At 34.9% G+C, this 12,645-nt stretch overlaps 1 protein-coding gene across 10 annotated transcripts in view; it reads right to left on the bottom strand.

Moving 5' to 3' along the window:
* The window catches only part of PPFIA2 (PTPRF interacting protein alpha 2), a 296,329-nt gene that overhangs the window by 73,909 nt on the left and 209,775 nt on the right, over positions 1-12,645 (bottom strand). For all 10 annotated transcript variants that reach the window (XM_017743915.1, XM_017743910.1, XM_017743908.1 and 7 more), the window contains one exon: positions 6,748-6,864. In XM_017743915.1, the coding sequence (XP_017599404.1) occupies positions 6,748-6,864 (117 nt within the window). The remainder of the gene's footprint in view (positions 1-6,747; positions 6,865-12,645) is intronic.

Here is a 12,645-nt window from a genome sequence, read left to right as displayed (position 1 = left end):
AGAGGATGCCTGTTGTGGGTTTTTGTAAGCTGAGGGTTTTTTGCTTTTTTGTTTCTCTTACATCACCATAACACCACACCAGATAAATAACTGATATAACATAAATAAAGCGGTTGTTACCAAGGGTTTTAGAGATACCCTTCCTTCATAAAGAAAGCCTTCAGTCTCATCCAAATATAGTGAAACAAGATAGGAAGAGAAACAGAAAGGATGGAATAATCATCAAATAAATCTGATGACAGTGATGGTACTAATTCTAACAGGTGACACTGCAGAGACAGGAATGAGGGGACAATAGGGATGAAACAAGAAATGTTTGGGGTGGAAAGGGGAGAAGTAAAATTTTAATTTCTTAAGGTCTGTGGAAATGGAGGAGGAAAGCAAATGTTCCCTACCACTGAACAGTATGAAAAGGAAAATAACATCCCTGGAATCTGGTTTTCTTCCTTTCAAGATCCAAAAAGCACTCCAGTAAGACAATCTGCTGCTTGTATAGGAGTGTCAGCAGGGAGAAGGACAGCAGATTGGAGCATTACAAACAACCAGAAATCCCACCCCCCCTATATTGCTGCTTCTTTCCACCATGAAATAATAAAAGGAAAACCAGCTGCAGACTAGTTCACTAGTAAAAACCAAGAACAATGGTAAAGGAACACCATGAGAAATTGTAAAATAAGGCTCATCCAGAATATTGGAGTCTCTGTTAATCTAATTCATACTGCCCTTTCAATTAAACCCTAGCAATAAATAACACTGGAGGCAAACTGGTTGGAGCGACACATAAAGTAAGATAAAATAAAAAAAAGAGTAGGGACAAAAGTCTACAGAAGTTAGCAAAAGGAATGGTAAAATTGTACCAGGTTATATAGTAAAGTTCTTTACCATTTTATTTTGTAGAAAGAACTTACATTCAACTACCTATGTGGTAAAATACACATGAAAACCTAATTTTTTAAAAGCAAATCCCAAGAACAGTAAAAAGCACCTCCACGTGATATTTTTTCTCCACTTGTGTAAAATTTGACACAAAATATTTGCTTTAAATACTATCCACCAGTAATTAATTATGTATTTTGTGCTAGAATTTAACCTCAGAGAGTGGTGAGAAGGAAACCAATAATATCTCATGGGGTTATCTCTGAACAACCTGCAGCAGAGACAGGACCCATTAACCCGACAGAACTCCTAATTTGTGCCTCTGAGTTTTGGTAGTACGAGCACAGTTGATTCACAGGATGCCCATAAACATAAGCATTTCCACATCAGAGAACTAAATTAAGCTCTGTCTAAGCATAAGGTACCTTTGAATAATCGAAAGTCATCTAAAAATTCAGAAGTCTTGTCTTTTAGAATTCCTAGAACAAACAAGTATTTTTATGGTATAAGCATGTGGGTTGTGTGGGTGGGGCTTTTGTGTGTATGTGTATTCTCTTTTTGGTTTTGGTTTTGTTTATTTAAACCCTAAAATTGTGTGCCCTATGACTAGTCTTTACTAAGACACTCTTTAAATTTTTTTAAAAGGAGCACTGGCAAGTTCACTGCACCATAAACCCCATTTCACCATGGTCCTCACATAGAAATTTGGAAAATTTGGTCCCAAATCCCAGGGGAAAAATATAAAAAAAGATTTATTTTTAACTCTATAATGGTGGAGATATTCCTTCTAACTTAGAAAATCTGATCATGAAGCCTCCATCAGAGAAGAGACAGAAATACAGTTTACTTCACAGGTCAAATAAACTTGTCTGAATTCTATGGCATGGAAATATCAAAAAGTAAGTAAAATAACCACCAAAGAAAGCTAAACTATACAGGTCACTTTTAGGAGAGCAAGAGTGAAAATCAATGCTGCAAAGAGTAATACTTACTGATGCTGTTTGAGATGTAAGAATAAGTAAGTTACAGAGGATGCTTTTTGCTACAGTGTAGCATTCTTCCACCCCATTCCATTCAAATGCCTCATACAAAACATTAAAAAAACCCCTGGTACTAACAGAGTTACATTGCTATGTGATAGACCAATCCCAAAGGACAACTAAACAAGCAAATGCAGCATGATCATCATCCATATAACCAGTACACAAACCAGTGTGTAAAGCTATGCCAAAACCACTAGCATTACACTTAAGCTGTCACAGTAATTGCTAAGTGTTTGATTGCCTCTGTGTTTGAAAATTATTCTACTTCTCTAGGTTGTTTCACACGTTTTGGTCTGCGTCAGGCAGTAATCTCCTGATCATTAGAGGTCTCCTCTTCAGTTACTCTGAACTGTCTCCAACCTCTAACCAGTTATCAAATACAATATTCTCTCAACTGGAATTATTTTTCCCCCCCTACCCCACTCCTGATGTAAAAGTAGCCACCTTCTCTGGCACTTTTCTCTCTAAACATCCTCACTCTCTTGCACTTTCTACTGAGCCATCAAAAGATTCCTAGTTTTATTACTGATTTGAAGATCTAGAATGTCTGTTTCCTGATCAGCTTTCAGCTCTTACTCATCTTCTGATGTCTGTGATCATCTGTCCCACTTTAGTCCTTTTGCAAAATGACAGAGGGGAGGGCATTCACTTGATGGGTGGGAATTTTTTTTCATGTTGCTGGTCTCTTCCAAAATGCCTGCCTGTTTCTCTTTTACACTATTAGATGACTTCCTGAGCTCTCACACAGGAGAGAGCAATCAGCTGCTGCTCCTTTACTATAAAGGCTGTCTAGCTGTTCAAACCAAACTATACACACAACCTCTGTCCTCATTTGCCCTGACTAGCACCTTTTTCTTAGTAGCCTCCCCATTCCACCATTAGAAATTATGTTCTGGCAACTCCTTGCAGTAAATCATCCAGCAAAGGTCTGTCAGCCAACGCTGTCAGTTATCAGAGTACTTGAAATGTGAAATTCCCCTGCGAAATTTCTCCTTTAAAGATGTGTTTTAACTGGCTTAATATGTAGTAGAATATAGGGGTTTCTACTAGGTAAAAAGGAAAAGAAACTCATACGATCGGAAGGCACGTTAATTTATATGAAACAAGCAAAGAACTGATTTCTTGACAAAGATTTGAGAAGTCTGTTGACTTATCATTTAAACCGTGCATAAGTCATGCAGCTCTTTATGCTATAGTGGTGAGCACTAAGTATTCATAGTCATGCAGACATACTAAACTATTACGCAGAACAGTACTTACAAAATATTAGCCTGGACTCTTTCTGAAAGAACACTGCATACACTCCTAGACTTACTCCTTAGACTCATGAAGGCTTCTAAGCTAACTGCAGCTTATATCCATGATTCCTTTCACTCAACAAGCCTCACCTTGCCAGGTGCATCAAGCCATCAGTCTTCATTAAGTCCCCCTCAGCACATGATTCTTTAATTAGCTTTATAAATATCAATTTGGAAAGAGATGATTAGAAAACCAGAAAGACGTTTGCACTGCTTGTAAGCAAACCCATCATCTGCTTATCAAATCTATTTTGTGTCTGAAGTGTATTATTTCTCTAATTTAGAAAATACATGCTTTGGGGCACGATTCACATCTCCCACTACATTTCATACATCACTCCCACTACATTTTATACATCTTGCATTCTGACTACACTCAGAAAACAGGTAAACAAAGCGTCCTTACAGCAAACTTTTCTCTAAGGTCCAGAAACCCCTTTGACAGTTGGTGTTCTTTCATTACTAAGTCCTAGTTTTAAATGATGCTTCTGATGAGGGCTCCATATGTCCTTCCTTCACTCCTTTCTCTGCCATTTCAGCTACCAGTTGAAATGAAAGATTTTTTAATTTATTCATTCAAAACAAAAGAGTGCATGTGATATAAACTTTTTTCAGTAAAAACTGAAACTGGAAGTTTTCCGCAGTGTTCTATTAATCATACAAAAACATACATCAGAAAATCCAAAAATAATCAAGTCCAAAAACCAGAACAGATTCTGATGGTTGCTCTGAAAGGCACTTGCTACTTTTATTAATAGTATTTGATTTGCGCTCTGAACATTTTAGCCCACTATACTTGCCTTGGCAAAACACCTTTTACTCCTACATGATACAATGTCTACAATTGTTGTCAGTGTTTTCACAGATTTTTGTATTCATAACCTGATTTAATTTTGAAAGTTTGATTTAATTATTGTAATATGTTAGTGCTATGAGTAAGAAGAAAAAACGTGATTCTTAAATAAGCTTAATGTGACAGCCTGAGGTATATTATAAAGCAAAATAGACCCAACTGTTTGGTTCTTGCAAAAAGTAATTATATATGGCTCTGAGTTCCTCAATGAAGACCTGGTCTTCATTGCACCAGAAGTATCAGGCTCTTTTACCTCTCCTGGTATATGTATCTGTTTCCATTTGATTCTGGTATTGTTCTGAAGGGAATTAAAGTAAAACTACCCTTACTATGGGTAGGACCAGTGTGCTTCCAAGGAGAAACACCCAGATTTACACTGCACTCAAATAGTTAGCTTATGTACCTTCAGTGTAATAGAAATCCATGCTGAACTGGATTTGTCAAGCAGGACACTTTTGATACATCCATGGCATCTTTGAGGATAAAATAGTCATTCCTCAGGCTAATTAGTCTCTGATAAAACTCCATTAACTTCAGAAGAATTATTGCAATGATTTTTTATATATTTGAATTAAAATACGTGGCACAGAATTTAGGAATATTCTCCATTATGAGAGAGAAATAAGCAAAATATAATTACAACTGTAATGGTGGACATTAAAGGTGTACAAACATCATAAGATCCTCTCTTTTCCAAAGCAATTTCAATACTCCCTAATTTGCATATGATCATTTCTGAAAATACTGTTTTACTGAATAATTCAACTTTCATGGTTCTTATGGAAGGTGAAATAAATATCAGTAGGAAATAATGAGTTTATTTGAAAACAAACTACTAATTCACAGTATCTTATTTCTGGCTGTTCACTTCCACTGTTGCTGCATCCCAAGTTGCTTCTCAATAGACTTCACAATGGCCACTTTGTTCACTGGGAGTTCTCTCTTTCCTGGCTTTTGTTTGTGGGGAAATCAGGCTATTGTCCTTAGAGATTAAGTGAAAGATCTGAGTGACAGCAAGTGGTCACAGATATAAGTAGGAGACTATCTGATAACATAAATGGTTGCATCTTAATTTTCACAGCAAGTGATCTTTGTCAGGTGTTCTTTGAAACAAGTTTTCAAGGTCCTTTAAAGCTCTTCTCTTTGTGCAAGTTGGCCTCTTTGCAAGTTTCTATATTTGCAAGCTTTTAAGTTTCTCTTGCCTAAATAATAAGGAATTGATGATGGCCACTAAGGTAAATGTAGAAAGGTAGAGAGCAGCTAGTGCGGAGGATGTGAATTAGAGTGCACTGGTTGATCCGGTGTCAATACAGCCTCCTCTTAATGCCATATCCAGTATGCTTTCATTACTGTAAGGAGCAAAAACTAGCAAGCACAAACCTTTATTTCAGCTAACATGACAAACCCAAAGTGTTTTTATTAGGGAGCATATGAGTTTTGTGGACATAATGCTGTAAAAAAATTCAATTAAAAATTGATAATAATATGTTATGTTGGATTTCATTCCTCTCATTAGTGTCTAAACATAAAGTTTTCTTAAAGGATGGATAGTCTTATTTCCACTTAGTTCTGCTTACAAGCAGTGAACCCAGTGGGTCAAATCAGAAGATACAGCTTGGAAAGAAAGTGGAAAATCAGAGATTTTCAGCTAAACAGTGTGTTTGTATTTAAAAGCACAAGCGAGTGGGGTGTACACTGTTTATCAAAATTCCACAGATGCGTCTCTGAGTAAGATTTTTCAAAGAGGGGAATGTAGCTGAACAGTGTTTGTTTACTGCGTGTTTCTCAAACACATAGATTACTCAAAGGAAAATACACACAAACTGCAAAATGTGTAAAATTAATGCTTGCACTGCAAGTGCACCATTGGAAATTGGATTGCCTATAAAATAAGTAATGATGACAGCTATTTTTTCTAAGTAAGATTTATGCCGCTGTTCATCATACGGCATTACACAAAAATGCACAATTCCAAGCAGCAGCTCTACTCATTTCAGCTGTCTGCCAAATGTTATGTTATGCTATCATTTTAATTTAACAATTCTGAAGCAAAAGAGGAAGATGCTCAGCTTGGTTTTTGTCAATACGGAAATCTAAGGCTTAGGAAAAGACCTTTTTTTCTAAATCAGTCTCTACATTTTGTCATCTTTGAGCATTAAGCAGCAAATACTTGGCCAGAATTCTATACACCTATTTCTGACTGAAGGAGTGCTACGTAAGCAGCTTCTCTCTATACAAGCATGGACATGAATTTGAAGATCATCCATAGGCAGCACAGAGAAAAATTACTTTTTCTAGTTTTTAGGTCTCTGTCATCCCCTTAGGGTCTATTTTTGCAGGAATGTTTGCACATACAGCCTTCCACACACACGTGCCACTACACCTTGCTCTTCTGTATGCAACCTACAAAGGATCACTCAGCAGCATATAGTACTTAAAATTGTAGCATTATGCAAAAAATTCCAAGAAAATTTGTTATAAGCTATGGGTCTAACTCAATATCCTATCAAAGAGCAAGGACCTGTCCATTTGCATTTGTTCTCCATTTAAACAAGCTAATTTTTTGATATGGGTTTCAGTAGGCAGACATCCCATAAAATATTCACATTACTAAAATCTAAAGCATGATTATTTATCACACTGATTGTTAGATTTAATGACAACTAACATTTTATACCTTTTCATGAACCTTTTGCCCTGGCTCCATTCCTTCAATATGCTCTGATTCAGCCGACCCTTCCCCAGCTGCCATTTTCCTTTGAATGTGTGCATTTTGTTCACGCAAAGCTACAATCTGCAAAAGAAAGAAAATAAGTGGTTAATGTATATAAAACAACCAGAAAAATACTGAGCAGGTGATTTTTAAAATCTATTAACAATTCAATTCTATGTTGGCCTTTCTAGTATTCGCAAAATTTGGTCATTATATGCAGAGAGGTTTAAAACCCAAACATATTCATGATGTCTAAAGGCAATTAAGGACACAAAGGAATCCATAAATGACACAATAGACAACACTGGCTTGTCTTCCATCCTAATTTTGTGGTAGGACAGTTTTTTTTTAGCCTGAAAGATGAAACAGCACTTAGCCATTGATTTTTTTGTGAGAACAAGACTTACTCTTTTATACAGAATTCAATGAATGCCAAACTTGTGCTATAAGAAAACAGTACCATGAAGCTATGAATCAAACCCAAGTGATGTAAAACAAAGTGCTGGTTTTCTGTCAGCCTCCCACCACCACTAACAGCAACATACTTTTCACGTGGTTTTTGTTAAGAAAAGCATGTACATTAACATGCTCTACTATTCATTGACCATTTTAGCACATATACAAGCAGGTTTTATTGTATTTAAAATATTGGTTATGTATTGGTAATGCTACTAAAAATCCCATGCAGCTACTGGAAAATAGCTACTGCTTTCTCTCTGACTTTGTGGCTTACTCTCAGGCAATACACAGGATAGAAAGATTTAGGTCCTAATTTTTTTACCTTGTATACTATGATAAGCTGGAAAATCTGGCTAATATGAACAATTTATTTCATTAAATTGCACAGTTAGATATCTCTGTATTGTTCTGCTTTCATGAGCACATACAGTAAATGATTTACCTGATGAATAACAATATGTATTAAACACAGCAGAACACTGGTAGGATGTATAGATGCTGTTTTTGGAAAGCTGGTGTAAGTTTAAAGGCCTCTGTCACCGTATTTTGTCTGCACAGGTCCTGAGTCAGAAACACCCTAAAAGACTGTCCTGTCCTAGAATACAAAAGCACGGGGTAGGAGGGAGAATATAAGGTAGTACTACCTGGCATGCATGTGCTACAGCCAAGATTTTGTGGGATATTTAATTAAATTAAATATAGTTTAATTTAGTTCTAATTGACATAAAGATAAACTTACTTTGATGTGAATAATTTAATTTTAATTTGAAACTCTTTTTCCAATATGTTTTTTTTAAATTATATTTAAATCATTAACCATTTGAATCACTCTGACCAACATTTGAGATGTAAGAGACTCACCACTTTAAACAGCTCTTCCTTAATATAAATGTTGAAAATTGCTGTAATATGAGATTCTGATGAGCAGGCTAATTCACTGCTCACTAAAAATTCCAAGTTACAGCCCTTGTAGAAGTCATATACTCCCACTGATTTCACTGCCAAGACCAAGACTTGAAGGCAGCATTTCATCCAAGCAATCATAGGAAACTACAAGTATGGGAACTAAAACTGTCTGACGCAATCTGTGTCTTTAGGGGTTGTACAAATACACTGAACTTTAAAACATTTTGCCTAAATAAGAGAATTACATCTGTCTCAAATAACAGAAGAAGGACTGGTATAACCTCATTAGCATAGTCTTACTTTGTGCACATTAATCAGTAATTTAATATTTGTGGCCTGTTTTCTGAATAGTTTCACTCACTTTTTTTTCTTTATGGTTCAAATATTTCTCAAATCAAAACTAGTGAAATGATGACTTTCACCAAACAAAATTAGCCATCAATTAGTGCTTAAAGAGACTTTCAGGCAGATTGAGATACTACAACACACATATTATAAAATCCTGATTGATATAGAGCAATTTCACTTAATGTAAAAAAAATGTAAAATCATAGGATATGTTAATTGACAGGCAACAATAGATCTGGATTTTCCATATGATAATCTTTTGTTGATCCATTAAAAAGCAGACATCACTATGCCTTCATTTTGAATTATCACCTGTATCTAAAACAAATCCTTAACAGCCCTTTAGCTTAATAAGAATACTCTTTAAACACTAGTGCCAAATGTTGTCATTTCAGCACGTATTCAAAAGAGTTTAAGTTTTCTTAGACTCTAGGGGTTTTTAGGTACCATAGAACCACCACTTTCCAAGCAAGTAAATAAATAAAAAGAAAACAAAAATCAATTGTTCCTTTTAGATGACAGGCAAATAAAAGAATGGAATATTGTGTATCATTATTTGGAGGCATTTTCTTGATTTTTTAATGTTTGGGAACAATCACTTTGCCAAAAATCCATCATTGTTAAACATTACAGTTTCAATGATTTTATTACTGTAATGAATGCAGAGCAAATATATACAGGATCAGCAAACAGTTTGAAGTCTGGCACATTGTAAAAGTTTCAGCTCTCGGATAGTCATCAGATAACAGATCTAAACTGTGAAGAACCACACAGCTAAATTGTTTTCATTCTTTTTCTATTCTTGATTCAATGAATATATTAAAGCAGAATTAGTGCTCCTAAGGAAGAATGGAAATTCTCCAGTGTCTTACAAATAAGCATAAATTTTTGCTTTTCATTTTGTTGAAGCAAAAGTTTTTAATAGCTATCATACTCCTTTTTATTACTTACTTATTTCTGATTTAACTTTCAATAATGTGCAAATTATTTGCAAATTTAAGTGTTAATTTAATCACTGTGTAACTTTTAAAAAAGGTTTTCAAAACATGGAAGAAGGGTTGATGACCTGGGTGAAGACATAGATTACTCTAAATTTTTCCTAGGTAGACTCCAAAACTTCTTAAATTCTAATGATCATTACAATGGGAGACATCAATAATAGCAGAGATCTAGGTAAGGAAATGATCGTTCAAGGAAGATAAAATTTTGTAATATTATTTTTGTGAAATGCCTATCTGTTCTATTAATTTTTTTATGTTTATTATATCCAGCTTAAAATATCTACTACAAAACATGTCCACAGACAGCTTTCTAAGTACCTACATATTATCTAACCTCTAACATTAATTCCTGATGGTTTCCATTCTATGTTCTTTGTTTTGGAAAGTAAAAGGTAATATTCTTGAGGATGGCATCACAGTGGCTGAAAACAAATCAAAATTCTCCCCCATCCCCCCTGCTCCAAGACAGATTAATAGAAAATAAATGTGGATAAATATCATCATTCTATTTAGGACTGTTGTACCCAAAGCTGGACAGTTAACCCAAACACTGAAGTTGAAATTATACCTTCTAAAATATGAACAAATATATCACATATATCACATATTTTTGTCTTTATCAGCTTCTGCTTGTGGACCTCAAATTATTATATTCCATTTCTAAAATCACAGACATTATTTTCCTATTTAGCACACTTGACCTGGACCACAGTAATGACTTTCAATGTGATTCTAAACCAGTAAAATTTTGAGTCTCTCCATAGTTGAGTCTAAAGAAAGCCTAAATGTGGCTCTCTTTCTCTGCCAAGCGCATTCAGCAGAACTGATACATTCTTTTTTTTTTTTTGATTCAGAAAAATGAAGTGATTGTTGTCTGTTTAAGAATAAAATGTAGAGTATTACTCTTCTAGTTGGACCTTTCTAACTTTTGTAGCTTAAGTCCATGAAAATACCCTCTAGTCTGAAGAAATATTCCTTCAGCTTCTTCTCTTCTCACCGGCATATTGATCCTCAACATCCTTCTCACTTTTGCCTGTAAGTTTTATGACTGACAAGGGACATCAACATTTTAAAGAATTTCCAATTATTTAGATTCTGTCTTCCAGAAGTCAAAAGTACTTAGAAACAAATGGCACAATTTCTAAGGCCTACTCTGTCATAATGATTCTGAACATAACCTTACACAACTTCTGCCTTTCTGTCTCAACTATAAAATAATTTCAACATTCCTAAAGCCCAGCTTTTTGAATTTAAAGTTTTGGTAAATACCTCCACTATACTACCCACATAAATTCTCTCTAAAATCTTAGCAGAATTTGTGTCTGTTATCTACAGATACCGTTGAATCACATACTTTTTAATGAAGCTAGGATTCAGCAATTCCGGCTCAAAATTTGAGCTGGTCTCCATTTCCACAAATGGCCGAATCTAATAGTCTGAATCCAGGTGTTAAGGGAATATTGATTTCAAATATAAAATACACCATAGAGCAGAAGATAAATGCATGAGCCTGTACTGATCTGGAGAATTACCTGATAGAGCCACACCCATCAGCCGTGTCCTTGGAAAAGGACAATGTAATAAGACAATTTTGATAATTAATAAAGATAACGTGAGATTATAAATCAGTGAGCAATAGCATAAATTCCTTCTATTTAACAAGGGAAACGGTCTGATTACTAACCTTAGTAGGACACTAAGATATAAAAATGAAAGAAATAAAAGATTCACATGTAGTTGAAAAACTACAAAACTGTGAAGGATAACTAAAAAGGAAAGGAAAAACCAGGACACAAAACCTGGCAAAATAGGAAATAGGCTTGTTAGACAAAATGAAAATATACTGGAACCCACAAACTATACCTGAAGATGAAGTGCATTTATTTACAGCACAAAGTCTCTCATTAGACACAAAATGAAGCAGGGAAAGCACTACTCTGCATGTTTACTTTGGGTATATTGCAAATTAATTAATTTAAAATTATTTGAGATGTGTGAGATCAGAATCCATTTCTAAATATAAAAAATCCTAAATGACCAGGTACCTCTGCTGTTGTAACTTGAGTGGCCATTTTTTATCTCATTACAGTTTCAGTCTTCAGGCAATTAACTGTACTAGGAATACTTAATATACTTCTCTATATAGTGACAGGACAAAGCAGGATGCTCTTAAACTGAAGGAGGGCAGGCTTAGCTTAGATCTTAGGAAGAAATTCTTTACTTCTTATAAGGTTCCAGTGCCTCATCACTTTATGAACAGGTTGCCCAGAGAGATTGTGGACTCTCCATCCCTGGAGGCATTCGAGAGTTGGAACTAGATGGTCTTTAAGGTCCCTTCCAACTGAAACCTTTCTATGATTCTGTGATTCTAAAAAAGCAATGAAATTATTTTAAGCTTTTGAAAAGCTGTTTTTCATAAACTTATCCTACCTTAAACCACTGAATTTGTTTACATCATCTTCCAACACTGAAATAAATCTCAGTATGGTTCAGTATCATAGTCAAATGAACTGCACAGGACTGATGGCTGGCTATATACATAGCATTTGAGAGAGAGAGAACACAAGATGCTCTTCAGGCTATCATAAATAGCACATTCTGATTTCATGAACAAAACTCATAGATCCATACAAAGTCTTTTGAAATAATAAAAATGAATCTCCATAAAAATGACTTTAGTTTTGAAATGCTTTAGTTCTTCCATTCAGCAATGGAGGTTCTGAGTTTTACAACCAGGGGCATTTGAAAGGGCAAATACAGACTTTGGGCTTTACTTTCAGAATACCTAGGAATTAAAATATCTATGGAACATATAGCATAGTAATCAAGATTAGCCATAGTTCAAGGGAAAAAATAATAAACGAAATAAAGGAAAAAGTCTTTTCTGACTGAAAAAAAAACTTTGGCAGGCAGGCAATGAAACCATCAGTCCTAACACTGCACTTTGGGGGAAGAAAAAAACATTTTTTATTTTTTTTTTAAATTAGCTCTTTGTCTTCTCTCCCATTCAATGATGTAAACCAAAAAAGAATCAGTCAAATTTTCAAGTGAGGCTTTTTTATTACAAATTTCACTTGTAACCTAAATGTTTGTGTCTGACTGACAACCTCAGCTAGGTTTATTTTCTATTAGCTTGGAACTTTGCTGT

Source organism: Corvus brachyrhynchos, unplaced genomic scaffold (assembly GCF_000691975.1).
Source record: "Corvus brachyrhynchos isolate BGI_N302 unplaced genomic scaffold, ASM69197v1 scaffold9, whole genome shotgun sequence".
Lineage (NCBI taxonomy): Eukaryota > Metazoa > Chordata > Aves > Passeriformes > Corvidae > Corvus > Corvus brachyrhynchos.
Note: the sequence above shows the minus strand (reverse complement) of the source record. Positions and strands in the feature narration are given on the sequence as shown.